Source organism: Mytilus trossulus, chromosome 8, assembly GCF_036588685.1.
Source record: "Mytilus trossulus isolate FHL-02 chromosome 8, PNRI_Mtr1.1.1.hap1, whole genome shotgun sequence".
In the NCBI taxonomy this organism is placed as follows: domain Eukaryota; kingdom Metazoa; phylum Mollusca; class Bivalvia; order Mytilida; family Mytilidae; genus Mytilus; species Mytilus trossulus.
The window spans coordinates 10542475-10566618 of NC_086380.1; the positions used below are offsets into that span (position 1 = coordinate 10542475).

Consider the following 24144-nt stretch of genomic DNA (forward strand, 5'->3'; position numbering starts at 1 on the left):
ATGCTAACTGAGGTGGTTGGCAATTTTCGGGAAACAATTATATCATAGACACAGTGGCGGATCTTAAACTGAGCCCGAGCCCTCTACAAACCCCCCCCCCCCTTTTCCTAAATGATCCGCCAATTAGAGCATACCGAACCAGTACGTTAAACTGAGTGATGATGTGCATGCAGTTGCATTATTTTTTTGACTGAAATAATTCTAAAATCAAAGACTGAGTAACTTCTATAAAGTCCTTGAGTACACATTCAAAAACACTTAAAAGTACTTTAATAAAATTGACAGTGTAATATATACTTGACGAAATTATTAAAATCAGGGCAAAACGACCTAGTGCAAACAGGAACCGGGACGAAACTACGAGGATGTTTACTTGGGACGAGTTGATCACATCAGGATTGAAAGTCGACCCTGATATTACAGGTGATTGTTCGTAAGTACAAAATTCCTATTTAACAGTAAAAATTAACCAAAATACTGTATTTACCAAACAAAAGAATAATACTTTACGCTTATTTAGTCTGCTGTTTTAATAATTATGATAAAAAACTCATTTCTGTTCTTATTTTGCAATTGTTAGATCGGTTAGAAGGAGTATAAATAGACCATTGTGATTCAGAGATATATTGATTAGTGTACTCACGGTATGTTTATGTTGTGTGATATTGACAGAGAGGTGTTCTCCGCCACAAAACAAAGATTATAATAACTTGATATGGCAGCTATCGATAGATTTAATCATATATATGTTTAGCTAAAGTCCATTTGTGCCGAAAAATTTCAGTGGTGTATTTTAGTTGAGTATATTATTTGTTAGTGTATGGAGAATGAGGCCCCTCATAGGGTGTCTAAGTAATCACATAATCACAAATATATTGCCAATATACATTTGTAATCACATAATGATTTAACTTTTAATCAAGTAATAAAAAGGATAGTCATATAGAAAAATAATCAAATATTCTCATGAATATATATATATATTTGGTCTAGTCATGCTAGTTATAATCAAATAATTAATTATAGGGCAGGGGTAGGAGGGAACCTGATCCCAAAATCACAGGCTTAAAAACACGAAATCCCGAAATCCTGGACTTAAAAACACTTGATACTGGAGTCCCGATAAAGGTCCTATACCCCTCATTATAAAAACTGATGGTCCAAATCAAATAATTATGAATTCAAAAGGCTATAAATAAGGTCACAAACAAATTTTAAAACATGAGCCTAGCTTTTAAGACTTTTTATACTGTATTACTTCTTATATTCCTGTTCAAAGATATTTACTTGGATATAACATGTATCTGAGACTACTATAACAAATGAGGGTTTGGATGGGGTTAAATGATTAGAGTTCTATAATGCCCTTAAAAAATTAAGATTAGAGAATAACGGGCAAAAAAAAAAAGATTAGAGAAATGCATGGTCTAAAAATATAATGAATATTGAATGATTAATAAAAGAAAACGCTAAAAATTAACTGTTAACAGAATTTTCAATTCTTAAAATTTAAAGAAAATTATCATTGTAAAAATATGATAAAAGTGAAAACAAACTTGGTAAACCTTTTTTGGTTTCGTGATAACAGACTATAGGATTCATTCAATGTGAATTGGTTTCTCCGATACTTCTACTCGGACTTTAAATTCAGTGGCGGGGCGTATGCCTCGCCGCCCCCCCCCCCCCCCTTTCTGCTCGGATTTTTTTGTTTTTTTTAAATGATTAATCAGCCTTACGACTTCTTGAACATGAAGAACTTTGCCATTTCCCGTGTACTACTATTTAATTTTTATATGACAATTCTTGACTTATAAAGATATTTTTTGCTGGAATTTACTGATTATCAAAGTCATGTGATTCGATATGGTGGAGTTGACCTGCAGTGCGTCAAATAAAACGTCTCTCAGTCATTTTGAAATTCAAATTACAGTAACACATTGCTTATGCTGAGGATGACAATCATGACACCTTCAAAGCGACACAGGATTTAGCAAGAACATATTGACTTCTATTTCACTATTCCACCAAACAGAAAGTAATGCTCTTAACTTCTTTTCTTAAATTTTTTAGCAAATTTTTCATTTAAGAAATTGCAAATTTATGGCTTTGTGACCATTTTGAAAAAGTAATGTGAATAATTTGTATTGTTTATATCTGTAAATTATATTTGTTCAGCATCTTCCGTGTTAAAAGAAACTTTAAACCACAATTTGAGATTCTTTTAATACCTTGACATGCTGAAAAATCTAATGAATTATAAAACTTAGCTTGATAAAAGATATGAAAACACCTATAGCAAAAATGTATAGAGTTCTTTGTTATACTCTAAAGACAGTAAAATATCAAGGATCAATACATTATTTTGAATAGAAGTGGTAAAGTTATATTTCTGTATCAAATATTATTGATGTTTCTGCCTTTTATGCAGAGTTATCTCCCATGTCAATGCAAATCTCCTTAGGAATTTAAAATCATGATGTTTTAGTTTTTCTTGAGTTAGATTTTATTGGACTTTTTTCTGTGTGTATTTGGTGTATGATACTAAAGATTAAAACTTTAATATCTGCTGTTGCAATTACTTCAAGGTTAGGGTAAAAGTTATGCTAGACTGACTAAACTTGCAGAAACACAATCAATGACAATTGGGTCCATTCATTTTTAGCTCACCTGGCCTAAAAGACTAAAACTCTCTGAAACTACTAAATGGATTTGAATGAAACTTAGCATGATTGTTCCTTAGATTATCCTGCACAAAGTTTGCGCTTCGAAAAACATGGTCGCCGTTACTTATAATAGAACATAGGGGTCAAATGCAGTTTTTGGCTTATATCTCAAAAACGAAAGCATTAAGAGCAATTCTGACATAGGATAAATGTTCATTAGGTCAAGATCTATCAGCCCTGAAATTTTCAGATGAATCAAACAATTCATTGTTGGGTTGCTGCCACTTAATTGGTAATTTTAAGGAAATTTTGCAGTTTTTGGTCATTATCTTGAATATTATTATAGATAAAGATAAACTGTAAACAGCAAAAATGATCAGCAAAGTAAGATCTACAAATAAGTTAATATGACCAAAATTGTCAATTGACCCCTGAAGGGGTTATTGTCCTTTAATGACAATTTTTCACAATTTGTTCATCATATTAGCTAACTTTAAAATATCTTCTTCTCTGAAACTACTGAATGGATTTGGATGAAACTTAGCATGATTGTTTCTTAGATTATCCTGCACAAAGTGTGTGCTTCGATTTTTGATCCGTCAAAAAACATGGCCGCCTTTACTTAAAATAGAACATAGGGGTCAAATGCAGTTTTTGGCTTATATCTCAAAAACGAAAGCATTTAGAGCAAATCTGACATGGGGGTAAAAATGTTCATTAGGTCAATATCTACCAGCCCTGAAATTTTCAGATGAATCAAACAACCCATTGTTGGGTTGCTGCCACTTAATTGGTAATTTTAAGGAAATTTTGCAGATTTTGGTCATTATCTTGAATATTATTATAGATAAAGATAAACTGTAAACAGCAAAAATGATCAGCAAAGTAAGATCTACAAATAAGTTAATATGACTAAAATTGTCAATTGACCCCTTAAGGGGTTATTGTCCTTTAATGACAATTTTTCACAATTTGTTCATCATATTTGCTAACTTTAAGAAATCTTCTCCTCTAAAACTACTTAACCAAATTTAATCAAACTTCAACTGAAGTAGGGTGAATAAATTCAAATTTGTGCTTCGATTTTTATTTCGTCAAAAAACATGGCCGTCATGACTGAAAATAGAACACAGGGTAAAATGCAGTTTTTGGCTTATATCTCAAAAACTCCAGCATTTAGAGCAAATTAGACAAGAAGTTAAAGTATTTATTAGGTCAAGGTCTACCTGTCCTGAAATTTTCAGCTGAATTGGGTAACTGGTTTTTCAGGTATAATGCTCCTGAATTGATGATTTTAAAGAAATTTTGTAGTTTTTGGTTATTTTCTTGAATATTATTATAGATAAGATAAACTGTTAATAGCAAAAATGTTAAGCAAAGTAAGATCTACAAATAAGTCAATTTGTCCAAAATTGTCAATTGACCCCTTAAGGAGTTATTGCCCTTTAAAGACTTTTTTTCACAATTTGTTCATCATGTTGACTTACTTTAAAAAATCTTCTCCTTTGAAACTGCTGTATCAATTTCAGTCAAACTTAGGTTAAATGAGCTTCAGAGTATCTAGTATAAATTTTATATTTCATTTCCTTGTATGTCAAGAAACATATTTCCTATGGCTAATATAGAACATAGGAGAAAATGATTTTTTTTTTGCTTTTGAAGAAAATAGGACGATTCAAAAAACATTTAAATAAATTGAATAGCCAAAATAATCATTGATGAGAGATTTAACCAAAAAAAAATAAGGTGAGCGATATAGGCTCTTGAGAGCATCTTGTTTTTTTTATATGTGCTGATATTTTTTGTCAAACAATGGAAAATCCAAACATTTTTACAAAAGTATAGTCTAGCAATTGCTACATATGATCGTGTAGGGTAAGATAAAAAATTCTACAGATGCTGAGTAAGAAAAAAATTCCTATTTTGAGGTTAAAGGTTCTAGATTCAAAAGTTTCTTTTTATACTTCATTATTCATTGCATTGTCATAATGATAGTATTGATATCCCTAAATTTGAATAAGAACATAATGTACATGTAGTCACATTGGGCATTTCAACTCATGAAAGCAGATTTGTTAGCACTTAGCCAATTAAGAGATAAGTATTATAAATATATATTGCCATGATTGTTCAGATCCACAAAATAAATAAAAGAGCAGATTTCTAATGTCCCCATCATTGCACATGTTTTATTTATCCAAAGTTCAAGGGCAATGACTAAAAAAACCAACCCAATTTATTTTTTTTAAATTTTTTTATACATTTTTTTCTTACTCAGCACCTGTAGAATTTATCGATCTTACCCCCACACGATCACATGTAGCAATTGCTAGACTGTACTTATGTAAAATGTTCGAATTTTCCATTGTTTGACAAAAAATATCAGCGCATAAAAAAAAATATGAATGGACCCAATTGTCATTGATTGTGTTTCTGCAAGTTTAGTCAGTCTAGCATAACTTTTACCCTAACCTTGAAGTAATTGCAACAACAGATATTAAAGTTTTAATCTTTAGTATCATACACCAAATACACACAGAAAAAAGTCCAATAAAATCTAACTCAAGGAAAACTAAAACATCATGATTTTAAATTCCTAAGGAGATTTGCATTGACATGGGAGATAACTATGCATAAAAGGCAGAAATATCAATAATATTTGATACAGGAATATAACTTTACCACTTCTATTCCAAATAATGTATTGATTCTTGATATTTTACTGTCTTTAGAGTATAACAAAGAACTCTATAGGTGTTTTCATATCTTTTATCAAGCTACATGTACATGTGCAACCTAAATTTCATAATTCATTAATTTTTTCAGCATGTCAAGGTAAAGAATCTCAAATTGAATAAAACTAATTAAGCATATATATATTCTTCTTTTTATGGTTTAAAGTTTCTTTAAACAAGGAAGATGCTGAACAAATATAATTTACAGATATAAACAATACAACTTATTCACATTACTTTTTCAAAATGGTCACAAAGCCATAAATTTGCAATTTCTTAAATGAAAAATGTGCTAAAGAAATCAAAATACTCATAACACCTCGGTTTTGTACATTTCATTAGCTGAAGATTATCATAATATAGTCATATATACAAACTTATAACCCCATCAAAGTATCACATTTACATGAATTTTAAGAAAATCAACCAAAAACTGACAACAAAGACTCATTTCTTGCGGAGTTTTTTTTTTTTTTTTTTTTTTTTTTTTTTTTTTTGTAATTTATTTTTATTTCATCTGAAAATACACCAAGTATATATTGTGATATATAGTTATATAGTTATTTCATAATACACATATTGATATTAAATTTTCCAATAACAGTCTAAAATTAAAAAGTTAGTTATGCTATGCTAATTAGTCTAAATTTTCTACCAGATCATACACATCTTTTATCACTCTGGATTAGAATACTGGAATATGTTGATAAGGTTAATGATGGCATCAGCCTTCTCCTCTAGCCACATGCATCACTCCCTATACAATGATGTTGAACATGAGAGGTACCAGGAGAGGCCACCAGAGATCATTAACAAATAACATATTGGACAACATGTTGGACAGAGTCACATAAACAAATGTCAACCTAAGTCAAGGGGAGATAATTCAAATACAATCAAACAAAAATTAGTATAACAATATATATAACACGTATAACAATAGCAATAAACATAGATAGTACTTTTAAGATGCACACAAATCACTGTCCAGTTGTGATGTGCATCAACATATAATTAATTCTACATGAACTATTATAAAGCCTTAAGTAAGTACAAAATAGAAAGATCTCTCCTCACATGTGAACTATGTTTTTAATTAATTCCCATTTACAATCAAATTTCTCTCTTGCTCTAGGGGATCTGTAAAAGGAGGTAGATATTTTTTCTATTTGGTAGGAATTTTTAATCATAGCTATGACACCCGTAAGAGTCGGTAATGAATTATTAAAGCGACATGTATAAATGTAATATTTAACCAGAATAGTGAATAAGTTTAGGGAAATATCCCAAGACTCTGACCCAAGAACAATGTTTTCCACATTTAGAATTAAAGTTATATTATTTTCAACTTGAAAAAGTGCTGCAATTTCTAACCACAAATTTCTAACTAGGTTACATTCCCAGAATAGGTGACTTATAGTTTCTTTAGTTTCATTACAGAAACTACATAAATTAGTTTCTTTTAACCCATATTTCTGCAATAATGCATTTGTAGCGAGAGTTCTATGTAAAATCTTAAACTGGAACATACTAAATTTGTTGTTTTTAGTGCAACAAAAGGGTAAACTATAGATGAAATCCCAATTTTCTATATGAGTGCCTAGTTCCTTACACATTTTGTCTTCTTGTTTTGTAGGACGTTCTGTATACATTGACAAGAATTTTTTATAAAAGAACTGACATGACTTTTTATTGTTTTTTATAAATTCAAATTTATCGTTAGATATGTGCATAATTTTCTCTGAAGTAGTGATTAAATTTTTCCAGTCTTTTGGTATCATATGCAGCAAAGAGTGGTATTCCAAGAAATTAATATTAAGATTATATTTTTCGCAGAATTCCTTTAAAGTAAAAAATTTGCTGTTTTCATCAAGTAAATCACCTATAAAGAAAACTCCTGATTCAACCCACCTCTGGTAAAAGATAGTTTTATTATTAATTTTCAAACTCTTGTTTAGCCATATGGATTGTTTCATGATCCCTTCAGCAGTGTCATTAGTGGCAGTGTTTAGGATATTCCAGTTTAGTAAAATATCTTTCCAGAAATTATTAAAATTTGAAGAAATCTTTTGGATACCATCAGGGGTCATCAACCATATTTTGTCTGCTCCTAATCTGTTGTATTGATCTATTAACAATGTTTTCCATGGGGATATATTCAAAGGGTCTAAAAGTTTATTTATCCATGTCATCTTTAATGAATAACAAAAGGATCTTATATCTGGCATTTTCAACCCCCCATTTTCAAATAACCCTATCATAACTTTTCTTTTAATCTTGTCTGGTTTTCCTGACCACAAGAAACTAAAAAAAATATTTTGGATTTCTTTTATTTTATCATCCGGCGGGTTTGGCAAAACTGTCAATGATTGAATAAGAATAGGTAGAGCAAGTGATTTAATGACAATGATCTTTCCCATATATGTTAAATCTCTATAAACCCAGGAATTTAGCAGGCTCTGTATTTTTTGAATTTTTTCTTCAAAATTTACAAGCGTTTTATTTTCACTGAACAGATCAAATTTTATTCCTAAAAGTTTAAATTTTCCTGAATGATTCCAGTTTAAATTTCTTGTAGTTGTTAATTTATCCCTTGAGTGAATCTTTGACCCAATCCATATGGCTTCAGTTTTATCAAAATTAGCCCTAAGTCCCGCACACTCAGAAAATTTTTCTAAAGTATATAAACATTTTTCTAAAGATTGCTCATCTTCATCTAATAAGAGACATGAGTCATCTGCATACTGGCTTAGTAGATACTCAGAATCATTTATTTTCATACCATTTATATCTGGGTTATTTTTAAGTGCAGCACTCATAAGTTCTAAAGATAATATAAAGAGATATGGAGATAGAGGATCACCTTGTCTAACACCCCTCCCAATATTAAAAAATTGAGAGCAATGTCCATTATTTATAATACAGCTCTGAGAATCTGAATATAAGGTCTTGACCCATCTACAAAAAATAGGACCAAATCCTAGAAAAGACAAAGCCAAGTCTATAAATGACCACTCAAGAGTATCAAAAGCTTTCTCAAAGTCTAATAAAAGTAAAAGACCTGGTAGATTATCATTCTTGCGGAGTTATCTCCCTTTCTAATGTTTTAATTTCCATATGAAAAAAAAATGCAAAATTTGAGTTTACTTCAAGTTAGATTTGATGGGATTTTTTTCTGTGTATATTTGGAACTCAATGGTATAGATTAGAACTAAAACATTTTCTGTTGCAATTAGTTTAAGGTTCAAACTTGATTTAGTTTGCAATAAAAATGATAATAACACTATAAATTTGTTGCATCATATTAATTAAGCAAGCATTTGTTTTGTAGGTAACATAGTATAAGATGGATGAAGTGATCAGTGTTTCTGTACCGGGATACAAAGATCAAGTATTTCACTCGCTTCATCAGTTACAGCAAAGGGGAGTTAACTGTGATGTAACACTACAAGCATGTGATGGCACTGCAAATATACACAGCATTATCTTAGCAGCCAACAGCGAAAAACACATCTGCAGCAAGATATCACAAACAAATGAAAAACTGCAAATAGACTGTACGAAATTCAGTATTCATGTGATTGAAGCTGTGGTGATATTTTTATACTCTGGAGAATTGGTTATTGAGGAGAGATTTTATGATGATCTTGTGAAACTTTGTAAAGATTTAAATTTAAGCTCTGCATATGACACCCTTAAACAGCAATGTCCTGTTACAGAACGACATGTAATTTCAAATAATAAAGGTGATGACAGTTTTAAGGAGGTAACAATTATTAAAAAAGAGCCATGTTCTCCTTCTGGTCTTAGTTATGGATCTTTTCAAAGCACACATACAATTCCTGAAATTGGAAATGCTAATGTACCAACTACACAAAGCAAAACAGTTTGTGAAAAGGACAATCTTTATCCAAAGATGGCCAACATTAAAAATGATCAGGGAACCAGTAGTGATGAAAATGACATAGAAACCAGTTCATTCGAAAACGACAGTATCAGTGCAATATCCAGAGGAAATGACAACATTAAAGCAGCACAGTTAAAAACAGTCAGTGAAGGGAACAATTTGTTTTTGAAGGTAACTGATATTAAAAATGATCAGGGTACCAGTAGTGATGAAAATGACATGGAAACCAGTTCATTTGAAAATGACAGTACTGACAACTCAGGACCCTCTAGGTCTTCTCCTGGTGGACAGTTTTTAAATCATATTGAAAAAATTGTCAGACGATATGTTAACAATGAAGAAACCACTCAAAAAGAAGAGATATGCACAAAGAAATCCAACAGTGTTTCAAAAAAGACCTCGACAAAAGGCCAAAACAAAAAGACTTCAGTGAACATGGTGAAGAGTGGTAATAAGCGATCTTTTGGTTTAGTAAGTTCAGGTATTGAGGAGAAGACACCAGCAAAGAAGAAGAAAAGGACGTCAACAAGGAATTTGAGAAAGGAAAAAGATGTGATTGATAACAAAAACCAACTTGATGTAAACGATGACAGTAATGATAGGACTAAAGACCTAGAATCTGACATCACAGAAGATTCATTGACGCCTAAACCTTCATGGAGAAAGTGTGTCAAGTGTAACTTAGTTTATCCTACATTTGCAGAATGGGCAGATCATATGAGGAATCTTCATAAGCCCTATCCCTGTGAACTGTGTGATTATATTGGTGTAGAGCCATGTCTGTATGCCTCTCATATGTACAGTCAACATAGAGTTGTTATTGACCCCAAAAGATATCCATTGGTCCAGTGTAAAGTCCAGGTATGTATCATGTACAGTCAACATAGAGTTGTTATTGACCCTAAAAGATATCCATTGGTTCAGTGTAATGTACAGGTATGTCACACGTTCATGTACATGTTCATGTTCAGTCTAGATACATGTAGAGTCATTATTGACCAAGAAAGATATTTATTGGTGCAGTGTAATGTCCAGGTATACATGGTTTATATCAAATAAAATTCACCCTGAAGATATCCATTGGTTCAGTGTAATGTACAGGTATGTCACACGTTCATGTACATGTTCATGTTCAGTCTAGATACATGTAGAGTCATTATTGACCAAGAAAGATATTTATTGGTGCAGTGTAATGTCCAGGTATACATGGTTTATATCAAATTAAATTCACCCTGAAGATATCCATTGGTTCAGTGTAATGTACAGGTATGTCACACGTTCATGTACATGTACATGTTCATGTTCAGTCTAGATACATGTAGAGTCATTATTGACCAAGAAAGATTTTAATTGGTGCAGTGTAATGTCCAGGTATACATGGTTTATATCAAATAACATTCACCCTGAAGATATCCATTGGTTCAATGTTATGTGTAGACCATCACATGTGGATGCTCAGTCAACATCTATATTATTAAACGAGAAGACCTCATTTTTGGTGTCGCTTCTCTTCCTTCCACAGTAAATCAATCATCATGCCTCTGTGTCCTATAGGTAACATGCATAGTCGCATTTGTCATCCATTCTTATGATTATTCAGATTGAGTTATTTTGGGAGAAAAACGACAAAAAAGGAGTCCGGATATGATTCAGTCATCGGACTAACTTTTAGTCATAGATTAGATTTCCGGTTTGAAAGATGCACAAATACAACCAATCGTATGATAGATAACTAAATATGAAAAATAAATAAGCCAATCAGAGCGTTCTCCATAACATGGGGCTTAGATCGTATGAACCACAACTATTATACCTCCTTATAGAGGACAATAAATATTTTTCGCGTTTATATATATATATATGTAAACTACGATTATGATACTTTAATATATAGCAACTCTGTGTATTCTGTCTACTGTTTTCTTTGAAATGTTTACTATTTAAGGGGTCATACCAGTTGTATATATATTAAAATAAGTAAAATATTTGACACAAGTACAACCAATCGTATGATGGATAACAAAAATGGAGAAAAAAATAAGCCATTTAGAGCGTTCTCCATATCATGGTGTTAAGATCGCAAAAATCACAAATATTATACCTTCTTAGAGAGGACAATTATTTTTCGCGTTTCATATCACGGTGTTAAGATCGCAAGAACCACAACTATTATACCTCCTTAGAGAAGATAATTATTTTTTTCGCGTTTATCGACATGTTAACTACGATTATACTACTTTAATATATAGAGACTATCTGTATTCTGTCAGGGACTTTCTATGTTAGTATAGAATGTCGGCCCTGATTCTGTCTACTGTTTTCCTTGAAATGTTTACTACTTAAGGGGTCATACCACTTGCATATATATTAAAATAAGTAAAACATGCTTAACTTCATCTAAAACTATCTCGGACCAAAAACTTTAACCAGAAGCAGGACAGACCTGGACGGTCGGACGAACGAGCGAACGGACGGACGAACGAGCGAACGAGCGAACGGACCGACGGACAGACTAGCCTGAAAACATAATGCCATAAATAGGGCATAAAAATTTATTGTTGAAAGAGAAAATAGTGATTTGGCAAAAATGAAAGTAAGGTAGAGATTAAAAGTAGGCGAGCATTTTTCGGGGCGTCGGGATCGTGTGTTTTTAAGCTCGGGATTTGGGGATTGATCCTTACTGGATCCGGGAATATATTTTTCGATTTCGTGATTTCGGGATATGCATTTCTTTTAATTCTGCATCTCTGGATTTCATGGTTTTAAGCGCGGGATTTCGTGATCAGGACCCCTCCGACCACCCCTCAAATTAGCCTTAGTCATTTATACATGATGCATATCCTACCATTGACATCTTAATAAGGCTCTCAAAAGAAAAAAAAGACACTAACAGATTGTCCTAGAAGCATATTTTATTAGACTAATAATGGTCAATATATAAGCAGTTAGATTTATTTCGTGTTTGAAACTGTGCAAATTATTAATTTTATTTGACTTTTACCAAAAGCAGCATTGTATAGCAAAGGAGATCTGAATAATAATTGTGGTCTGAGGCCAGACACACGAAAATATTTGAATTCAACAGATAGGAAACAAATATCGGACTTTTGAACAAGGAAGAAGGCTGTTTTATGTTACACCTTTTATGAAATTTTCCATACATACTATCTTTTACATACAAAATCATCCTACAACAGTCCATAAGCTGTATATAACCGCGATTTCGCGGGTGTGTTCTAGTACAGTTGATATTTACCTGTAAACAATGGTCATGATGGTAAAGATATCTATTGGTTCAATGTTATGTGTAGACCATCACATGTGAATGCTCAGTCAACATACAGTTGATATTTACCTATAAACAATGGTCATGATGGTAAAGATATCCATTGGTTCAATGTTATGTTTAGACCATCACATGCGGATGCTCAGTCAACATACAGTTGATATTTACCTGTAAACAATGGTCATGATGGTAAAGATATCCATTGGTTCAATGAAATGTCCAGGTTTGTCACATGTAATCAAAACATATTTTAACCAACATGACCAATTAGTTTTAGTCGGGATACCTTATTTCGCGTTATTACGAAAAATAAATTGCTCCAGTAAATTATTTGGTTTACAGTAGTTATTTAACCCAACGAGATATATACATTCATTTGACATTGGTTCAATGTAATGTTTTTTATAATTTTTTGCAGGGATGCACATATAAAAGTTTAAGTAGAAATATGAAGGATCATATGAGATGTCATAAGTATAAAAAAGAGAAGTTAGTATGTCATGTTTGTGGAATGGAGTTCACATCAGAAGGAGGCTTGAGAGCTCACTCATCTCACCATAAAGAAGAGGAAATGAAGTTTAAATGTAAAGAATGTGATAAAGTGTTTGGATGGAAACATGAACTTAGGGTGAGTATATGAGTAAGAAAAGTCAAGTTGATTGATTTTTGTGTTGCCTGCAAAGTTTCTACAACAGGATATCTATATCTGTTCTGTCATCTTCATGAAGTGTCTCCTGTACTTGCATTATTATGCTCTCTTTACTATAAATCTTGCCTGGTAGTCATAGAAATTTAGAGAACCATTTGTGTACTCATATTCAGAAATCAAACAATAAACATACTAGATTTGATGTTTCAAACACAAATTGTGTACTTAGAATTGAGTAAAGTTTTATGACAAACCCAAAAACCTTTTTAAAACAGGTGTGGTTTTCAAATTTAGATGCATAGTTTTTGCTTTTATCTATTTTCAGAAACACTTGGCTGCTGAACACAAGAATTTTAATCTATGTCACTTGTGTTCATTCAAGTCAAAGAATAAAACATCACTGATTGTACACCTGCATAATAGACATAAAGAACCGATTCCAGACAATATGAAAACGTAAGTAGGAGTTATGAGATCGTTTAACCAAAATTCCTGGAAAAGAAGTAACAAGTAATGATTTACAGTGAAAATATGGTGTCCATTCCTATGTCATCATAAAACTGAATTCCAAATTCCTGATTTAATATCAGAATCCTGGTGAATTAACAACTAAATACAGATTCCCTAAATACAATGAACTTTAGAGGTTTATAAAGTGGTACATGTTTCAGGTGAAAAATTTTATGTCGGTCAGCCAAGTATTTCACAAATATATGTCGGTCAGAAAAGTATTTCACAAATATATGTCGGTCAGCCAAGTATTTCACAAATATATGCCAGTCAGCAAAGTATTTCACAAATACATGTATATGTCGGTCAGCCAAGTATTTCACAAATATATGTCGGTCAGCCAAGTATTTCACAAATATATGCCAGTCAGCAAAGTATTTCACAAATATATGTCGGTCAGAAAAGTATTTCACAAATATATGCCAGTCAGCCAAGTATTTCACAAATATATGCCAGTCAGCAAAGTATTTCACAAATATATGTCGGTCAGCAAAGTATTTCACAAATATATGTCGGTCAGAAAAGTATTTCACAAATATATGTCGGTCAGCCAAGTATTTCACAAATATATGCCAGTCAGCCAAGTATTTCACAAATATATGTCGGTCAGAAAAGTATTTCACAAATATATGCCAGTCAGCAAAGTATTTCACAAATATATGCCAGTCAGCAAAGTATTTCACAAATATATGTCGGTCAGCCAAGTATTTCACAAATATATGTCGGTCAGCCAAGTATTTCACAAATATATGTTGGTCAGCCAAGTATTTCACAAATATATGTTGGTCAGCCAAGTATTTCACAAATATATGTTGGTCAGCCAAGTATTTCACAAATATATGTCGGTCAGCAAAGTATTTCACAAATATATGCCAGTCAACCAAATATTTCACAAATATATGCCAGTCAGCCAAGTATTTCACAAATATATGCCAGTCAGCCAAGTATTTCACAAATATATGTCGGTCAGCCAAGTATTTCACAAATATATGCCAGTCAACCAAATATTTCACAAATATATGCCAGTCAGCAAAGTATTTCACAAATATATGTCGGTCAGAAAAGTATTTCACAAATATATGTCGGTCAGCCAAGTATTTCACAAATTTTATGTCAGCCAGCCAAGTATTTCACACAGGTGAAATAAGTATATTAAAAGCACATTTAGTACGACAGCTTTGAGATATTATGATTATGCTAGACTTTGCCTTAATAATTAAAACCTTAGGCTTCTTAGGGATGTCATGATGTTTGATTTCACGTTAATAATTTGACCATTATCCATCAAATCCTAATCTTGTTTGGTGATGAAACAAAGAAAAAGCTATTGTTTTTGTCTAAATAACACACATATATAATCATGATTATAATGATGAAAAAAAACACTGCTAGCATAATCTAAAAAATTTTGTCCACATTCCTTCTGTGGATCAATTTTATTTTTGTGGATTAAGAGAAAATTGTATTTGTGGATATTTGTTTTTGTTCTTCCATATAGTCTGCATACAAACCTTTTAAGGAATCACTGTAATATTTTTTCTGTCTATGAAGAAATAACATCAAAAATGTTGTGCACACTGAATAACCCGTGTAGTGTGTTATTTTAAAGTGTGCACAACATTTTTTATGTTATTTCGAATAGACAGAAAAAAAGTTACAGTCATTTCTTATAATTTAATTCTAAATTCCATTTTAAACCGAAGTAAACCATGAAAAAACATTGATGACGTCACGGTCACATGACAAAATTATGTCTATGAGCTAATAACCAAAACAACGTCACCCAATCAGAAGACGCGTTAAATCCAAAATTAAATTATAAGATCATATCCATGAAATCCACAAAATTTGGTATCCCATCAATTTCAATGAAATACACAGTATGCATGGTCAGGGCCTTTTATAGCTGACTATGCGGTATGGGATTTGCTCATTGTTGAAGGCCATACAGTGACCTATAGTTGTTAATTTTTGTGTTATTTTGGTCTCTTGTAGAGAGTTGTCTCATTTGCAATCATACCACATCTTCTTTTTTTATTTGAGTCAAAATATTGTATCAAAATTATGACAAACACTGCTGTTACACTGTCTTTAATGCTTTGTTTTTTTCAGATTTAAGTGTGATGCATGTGATTTTTATTGTTTTTATCCAAGTTATTTAAAGACACACCAACAAGAAAATCATTCAGGTATTTTAAGAACATTACAAAATGTCAGTAGTTTTAGACCACAGGCACTTGTCTCTGGAATTGTTTTCCCCTATCTACCTAAATATAACAGTGTATAAAGGCTTAAAGGAAAAACAAAATTCAGAGACAGTGCTTAAGCTTGTGTTTAAGACTGTTATATTCATGATATTTGTGCTAATATAATAAAGTGATATTTTGCCTTTTTTAATAATAAACATTTTTGATTTTGGAAAGTATGCCTCATTGTAAGGGAGGAAATTCAGGATTCATAGTTTATTTTGCAAAGAACTGACTCTTTCTTTAGTGTGTCAAATTTAAAATTGTGTGTGCATGCTTACACCATTATGAACTTTGGAATCTAATAGCTAAGTGCAATATGTCATCCTGTATGCATAGTAAAAGATATTTTTCAGAAGTTGTTTAGATTAGGTTTCAAAAGTTTTGCTTTATACATATTTTTTTCTTCAGATTCCTTAGATTTCCAGTGTACTATTTGTCCTAAAAAGTTTAAAACCAAAAAGAGTTTAAGAGGTCACTATAACAATACACATGGCTGTAAGTATTTAAAGTTTTCTTTCTCTTCACAATCACAATAGAACAAACCCAATAACTGTAAATGATAACAATACCATTACATGTAATTATAGATATAAGAAATTGTGGTATGAGTGCCAATGAGACAACTCTACATCCATGTCATCATTTGTAAAAGTAAAATATTACATGTCAAAGTACGGTCTTTAAAACTTAGCCTTGGCTCACACTGAAAGGCAAGATATAAAAAGGTCAAAAAAAATAACTAGTGTAAAACAAGAAACATTTATAAACACATAAACAAACGACAACCACTGAACATCAGGTTCCTGACTTAGGACAGGTGCTAACATTTATGCAGTGGATTTAAACGTTTTAATAGGTATTAGGTACTAACATTCACCCTTACCTGTCCATGGAACAATAGTGTAACATCACAACATAGAAAGACACAATATAAAATATCAATTGAAATGGCTTAACTCAATTAAAAGACATGAAAACAAACAAGTGAATAAACTCAGAACGAATAAATTTGATCTTTAAGATAATGTAAATACAAAATCAATAAATTAAGGGGTTAGATTATGTTATTTTCATTCGAATCTGCAATTTTGATTGGCTAACAACAATTGTGCACACCCGTACGAAATTATAAGGCGTATTACGCCTGGAAATAAGGCGTAAACCAGGCGTAAGTGGTAGTTACGTGTCTAGATCCAAGCGTAAGGGAGCAGGAAACGTAAATTTGTAGTCCTTACGGGCGTAGAAAAAAGCAATACACCTGGCGTAAATTGAAATACGCAAGGCGTAAGTTTTCTTACGGGCGTAAATTTTCTTACAGGCGTAAATAAAAATACCCATAATGCTTTGTTTAAAGGATCATGGGATTTTTTTTCAAAATTAGGCTCTATAGTTTGCAAGAGTTGGACACATGGCAGCTTCATATATTCAGTTATAATTTGCTTGTTTTGTGCTTTTTGAAAGATTCTGAAATTGGAAATACTGAATCAAATAAATAAATGAAAATTGTGAAATAAAAGGAAAGTAGTAATACATGGTAAATAATAATAATGTGAGTATAACTATTAGTTATTTAGTATTATGTTCTATCAGAATTTTTGAAATCCCAAAACCTTTATCCTTGGATAATAACACTAAAATCTTTTACTTTAAGTTAAATTGCAGTATTCACTATTGTCATTTATATTTTAGTTCAAACGACAATAATTTTCAAAAACAACTTAGTTAAAATGATAATTTTATTTCAAGAAAAAGTAATTGTCATAATTCTAGCTATTTAAACTTAAACTTATTTGAGCATAAAAGTATTTATTTCTATATAAGCTTCTTCAATGGTTAATATTTCATTTTTTTTGTCAAACAATAAGAAATTAAAGCAACAGCACAGAAGTTTGTATCAAATACACAAAAGTAAACAGCAAGGTTAATACACTGAACTTAAATAAGTGTAGTATTATGTAAGGATATTACGCCTGGTTTATTTATTGATCAGGCGTACTCATTTGCATATTACGCCTATTTTTTTGTGAACCAGGCGTACTCATTTAAATATTATGTTTAATTTTACGCCTGGTTTACGCCTTAGTTACGCCTAATTTACGCCTGGTTTCCGCCTGGTTGACGCCTGGACATGCATTTTGTAAACACTGCAATGCCGCCAGGATAAAGTATGATTTTTACGCCTGGTTTCCGTGTCATATACGGGCGTCACAGTTCGTACAGGCTCCAACATAAAATTTTATTTCTGTATAACATACAACACCTGGTATAACTGCTATTCCTGACAATGTTAAAACATTATAGAGAAAAAGAAAGGAAAAGCTTGATACTGTGGACTCATTAATATTCCTTGGATACCAATTTTCTTGGATTTCGTGGGTTCAGATAAACCACGAAATTAAATATCCATGAACATACAAGATTTCTTTTATTCACGAAAAATGGTACCCACAAAAATTAATGAATCCACAGTTTAACTCTTAATATCATGATTGTAGCTTAAAAATATAATTACAAGCATTAAATGCTCCCTTTTATAATTTTATAGGGTTGTAAAAGCGTTGATCCATCACACATAATTATAGAATGAAGCTCTTATACACTTCATTCAAAATGTGCTTCCTTACACCCCAATAAGATTATAAAAAGATGTATTCAGTTCATTAATAAAAGAAGTATCAAAAATTTCACTTTTATCTTATTGTCTGAAACTATTTAGCCAACTTCTACCTAAAGTTGTAGGGAAAATGTATGGCAGAATCTATAATTGATCCTTACTTGAAAAGATAAGATCAAAAACTTAGCTGCCAGAAAAAGGCTTTATCGACCAATTTTAAAATATCTGCTTCTCTGAAAATAACGTGAAAAAATGTTTAAGAAACTATTGATGAAAAAAATGCTACCAAAAACTAAGTCTGTCAGGAGTTATCTTCTCTTGGGAAAATAAGGAATTTCAGCTCCTAGTTGCTTTTATAAAGAATTTTAAATGCTAAAAGAAATAAAGAACAATATTTGGACAAGCACAACTAATTCAGATGAATGAAGAAGACTTTATTGTAACTGCAATAATATAGACAACCTAAACTTAATCATGTTAATATTGTTGAATTTATAAGTAGTTTCATATTTTTTTTATTCAATCAAATATTGGCAGACACAGAATCTTTTACATTGTATCATGTGTAGATAATTAATCATGCAGTCAGAAAAGGGTGCATATATGCTTTTAAATGCCATAACAAAATTATAAATTTGATGAATACAATTTGGCTATCCCTTCTTAAGAGCCTAAATCAATTTTTTTATTTAATATAGGATTTCAATATATTTTTCTATGAATAAACTTTATCTTATACTTAATAGAAAAATGAAATAAAAAAATGGGGTCACCGTTCATTTGCACTCACAATTTGCCTTCGAAAGAAGCATACATTTTTGTTAATGTCCTTTTTTTCTGTTGAATTAATAGTAGAAAAAGCGGTAATATCGAAATAAAAAAAGAACTAAATTACAGAAATCGCTTAAATTTTACAATTATTTAATTCATGTACAGCTTATTCGTAAACAACAATAAAAAATATAGGTCACCAATGAGTTAAAAAAGATATTTCAATTTTAATGCCAAAATAATGGCAATTTTGCACCAAAGGGAGATAATTTGGAGCTTTTTCAATGATATCTACATTTTATAAGTCACATGGGGCCAACACTAATTGTTTTTTTGGAATGATTTTTGTACCATATGATAAAGTTACAACTACTTAAGGTAATTAATAACATTTGTAATGAAAAATAAATGTTTGATTTTTTTCTGAAAATCTTATACCAGTGAGCCTCCTTAAGCTCTCAATTTTTGTTTTCAGCAAACTTTTTTAAGTGTGCCAAGTGTAGTTACACAACACGATCACAGACGACACTACAAGTTCATCAACAGAGTACACATTCTGTAAGTATTGATATTATAGTGGTTACAATCATATATTATAGCTTCTCATAATAATCTAATAAACTGGAATTTGATGCGACTGTCATATAAGTGAGAGGTTTAGCTAGCTATAAAACCAGGTTCAATCCACCATTTTCTACATTAGAAAATGCCTGTACCAAGTCAGGAATATGACAGTTGTTACCCATTCGTTTGATGTGTTTGGACTTTTGATTTTGCCTTTTGATTTTTGATTTTCCTTTTTGAATTTTCCTCGGAGTTCGGTATTTTTGTGTTTTTACTTTTTAGCTGAAATTGATTGGTTGCAAAGCTTAACTATAATCTTAATTAATTCAATTCCAAAAAATATACTAAATGAGGTGTTGACACTGTTTTCTTTGTGAGCATTGAAAAATGTTTCATCTAAGTAAGAAAAAATAATTTGGTATATTTGTAGTTGAATTTTTTTTTAAAAGTGTCCATTTGTCGAAATTTTCTCAGACAAACTTATAAAACTATATCCCCCTTTAGGTTAAATGGTTGTTTCCTTAAAAGAAGAACAATTTGGAGCTTTAAATATGCAGTCTGTTATCAGAGAAAAAGAAGCCATTTACTTTAAAATGGGAGGCATCTGGGCAAGGCAAGATTGTTTTTGCTTTTGTGAATTGCAAATGAATGAGCAATTGTACTGAGTTTGTCTGGGATTGGCCTGTAATGTTTTTGATTTTAAAAGTATTATTCTTGTCTAATTTTATACTTTGATTGAAGTTTTCAATTCCTGAAGCATATATTGAGTCAAGACAGACAGAATCATGGCTTTTGCACCATTAAATGCTCAGTATCCTCCATTGTTACTGCTCATGACATGTTTAACTTCATACTAGCAGATCTCTGAAGTGTAATTGAGAATGTTGCCATTTAAGGACGTTTGCTTGTCAGGTATTGGAATTTTTGTCAGATTTTTGGGAATCCTCTGGTTTTATCCATTTGAATGCCTTAGAAAATTTTGATCATTGAATATATTTTTCTTAATATAAATCTTTTACATGTATCATTATAAGCCATCTGCATAAGTCTTATAAAATCGTTGTAATTTTTTTAATAGTTTTTGAGCACCTTAACTTATCAATGGTAAAGCTATGAAAAATCAAGCCCTATATTTTATTTTTGCTCTTTAGGTTCCATTATTAATCCCCTATCAATGTATACTAGTGTTATGAAAAGCTTGCTATTTTGAAACTGAGTAACAAACCTCCTTAATGAAATGACAAAACTTATCATTTGTACTGTTTTTAGTAGTCAGAAGAATCAATTGAAATAGGAACATGCATGAAATTAATAAATTGATTTGTTTTTTTAGTGGAACAAGTTACAAACCAAAATTTTATGGTGCAATAGGTATTTAAAGAGAAATTAGTTTACATTGATTTTGAAATTACATACATGTATGCATGTCATCTATGTTAAATACCAGAAATCTCTTTAATTTAGTGTACCCGTAAAATTTTATCACCTTTGTGAATTTAATATCCTAAAAACTATGAACAATTATGCTCTCTTACAAATTTTATGATGAATTTAAACCGTGAAAATGTAATGACATGTTTTAAAAGAAGTCAGGAACTTAATGTTGTTGGTGATTATTGTCACCCAAACGATAATTTATCATTCATAATGTCTATAAAAGCTAACATGTAATTAATAATAAACAGCTGCACCATGAGGGCATGATACCCCCTTCGTCTTGTGTGAGAAGTTTTATGCAATAATCATAAATAGTTTCTGAGATATGGCGCGTAGCATTAATGGTTTTTAAGATACGATGCAACATGTGAAACCCCCCCTCTTTTTAACAAAAAAATCAATAACTCCAAAATAAAATTTTGAATCATCACCAAAAGTATACAGATCTTTAGATAAATATAACTAAAAAGTGTGTAAAGTTTTAAGCAATAATCTTAAATCGTTTATGAGATATGGCGCGACATGTGAAAACCACCCCCTTTTTTTACAAAAAACTCAATAACTTTAAATTGAAATTTTAAATCATCACCAAAAAGTATACAGATCTTTGGATTAATATAATTAAAAAGTGTGGGAAGTTTAAAGCAATGATCATAAATTGTTTTTGAGATACAGTGCAACATGTGAAAAATACTCACCCCTGTTTTAGTTATAAAGTCCTGTAACTCTAAAAGTTTAAATCCTGTTTTCACCAAAAATTATACAGATGGTTTGACCATCATAAGAAACAATTGAATTAAGTTTCATGAAATTTGGATAAGTGGTACTCAAGTTACAGTGCAACATGTGGACGCCAGACAGGCGGACAGACAGCAGAACACAAGATATTTGTATACCATAATACGTCCCGTCAACATTTTGACGGGCGTATACAAATTGTTTCAAATGGGTCTTGGTAGCAGGGTGATCTAAGTAGTTGAATTACTGTTCCACTAGTCTGTCAACACTGGTTTTGAGTTTGAATCCTGCTAATGGCAGGTGCATTAAACTCCAATCTTGATTGACTAGGATTATTAGTTTACATACTTAAGGTCAGTGGATTCTTGAGGCATTCTGGCTTCCTCCACCAATAATAACTTACCACTGCACCATAGCATAAAAGTTCTGAAAGTGGTGTTAAATAATCAATCTATCAATTTATTTTGTATGTATATTGTTTTTTACAGGAGGCACGGCCATACACTTGTCATCTATGTGAGTACAGTTGTAAATTAAAAGGAAATTTGAACAGTCATTTGAAGAATATGCATAAACTAGAGATTGTCTCCATTAATAAATTACATGAAAAGGTTGTAAAAACAGGTACAGGCTTTGATGAATATATGGAGGCTAGAAGAAAACTTTATGAACCAGGTGTGAACCCAGCAGAATTGATAGTAACAAGACCAATAGAAGAGAGCTGTGGTGTTCCTCCTTTGGAAGATAATGCAGAAGAAGACTACCAAGATTTAACTGAATAGTTTTGGAAAACTAATTTACATTCACCATAAACTTGGATATTAGAGGTTAACATTTTCTATATAACAAAACAAAAGAATAGTGGTGATCTATTCAGCCCTTGGGACCCTCTTGTTTGTTAAATTATATGTTATTAATACTGAAAACAGAATTGAACCAAGCTATTTGCCAATTAAACAGTAACCCAGTTGCAAAATAAGATTACTGAAGACATAAACAACAGCTCAAGGTCTTCAACAAAAGACAAAAGTTAGTGCCATTTGTCCAGCTCAAAATCCTTTCTTGTTAAGAAAAGCTGAGAACATAAGTTTAATAAAAAAAGTTCATGAAAGATGTTGTTATTAAAGCTGATTGAACCATTTACATGACTTTTGATTTTCTGTTCTTTAAATTCAATCACCTATAAAAAAAAAAAAAGAGGTGGAAGATATAAAACTTTTATTCAAAACTAATGAGTCAAAGAGAAAATAACAATGCCATGGCAAACATGACAAACAAAACAACATAGAAAAAAAGACAAAAACAAGAATGAACACATGTAACAACTAGCATCACAAATTGTGGGTGATCATCATGATGTCCATATCAGAATTCTACAGTTCTTGTAAAATTTATGAATTTTTGAAATACTTTAATAAGTATCTTATGGTATAGGATACATGTAAATGGAAATGACTCCTGCCCTTCATCTGTTTTAATACCCCACCTACCGGTGTTATGTTTTTCGATGCATCTGCTCTTTCGTTCATCCTTCTGTATACATTTGTCTGTCTGTCCCACTTCAGGTTAAAGTTTTTGGTCAAGGTAATTTTTGTCGAGCCTGCAACTTTTGTTGCAGAAAGCGCAACATAGGGATAGTGATCCGGCAGCGGCGGCAGCGGCCTTAGCTAACTTCTTAAAAGCTTTATATTTTAGAAGGTAGAAGACCTGGATGCTTCATACTTTGTATATAGATGCCTCATGTTACGAACTTTCCGTCAGTCACATGTCCAATGTCCTTGACCTCATTTTCATGGTTCAGTGACTACTTGAAAAAAAAGTTAAGATTTTTTGTAATGTTAAATTCTCTCTTATTATAAGTAATTGGATAACTATATTTGGTATGTGCGTACCTTGCAAGGTTCTCATGCCCGTCAGACAGTTTTCACTTGACCTCGACCTCATTTCATGGATCAGTGAACAAGGTTAAGTTTTGGTGGTCAAGTCCATATCTCAGATACTATAAGCAATAGGTCTAGTAT

The 24144-nt window shown here is 31.5% G+C and overlaps 1 protein-coding gene across 1 annotated transcript; it reads left to right on the plus strand.

Annotated features, from left to right (window-relative positions):
* The first annotated feature begins 370 nt into the window (after positions 1-370).
* Positions 371-23240, plus strand: LOC134728260 (zinc finger protein 37-like). Its single transcript, XM_063592804.1, has 8 exons — positions 371-433; positions 8730-10166; positions 13010-13219; positions 13566-13696; positions 15863-15939; positions 16408-16494; positions 19860-19942; positions 22612-23240. The coding sequence occupies exons 2-8, from the start codon at positions 8745-8747 to the stop codon at positions 22903-22905; spliced, it is 2304 nt and encodes a 767-aa protein (XP_063448874.1). The 5' UTR covers positions 371-433; positions 8730-8744; the 3' UTR covers positions 22906-23240.
* The last annotated feature ends 904 nt before the right edge of the window (positions 23241-24144 follow it).

Bases quoted from the DNA above. Each gene is read 5' to 3' on its own strand.
- LOC134728260 (XM_063592804.1), top strand. From the start codon at position 8,745: ATGGATGAAGTGATCAGTGTTTCTGTACCGGGATACAAAGATCAAGTA. The intron at 13,220-13,565 runs GTGAGTATATGA...ATCTATTTTCAG, and splicing joins GATGGAAACATGAACTTAGG to AAACACTTGGCTGCTGAACA. The intron at 16,495-19,859 runs GTAAGTATTTAA...TTTTGTTTTCAG, and splicing joins CTATAACAATACACATGGCT to CAAACTTTTTTAAGTGTGCC.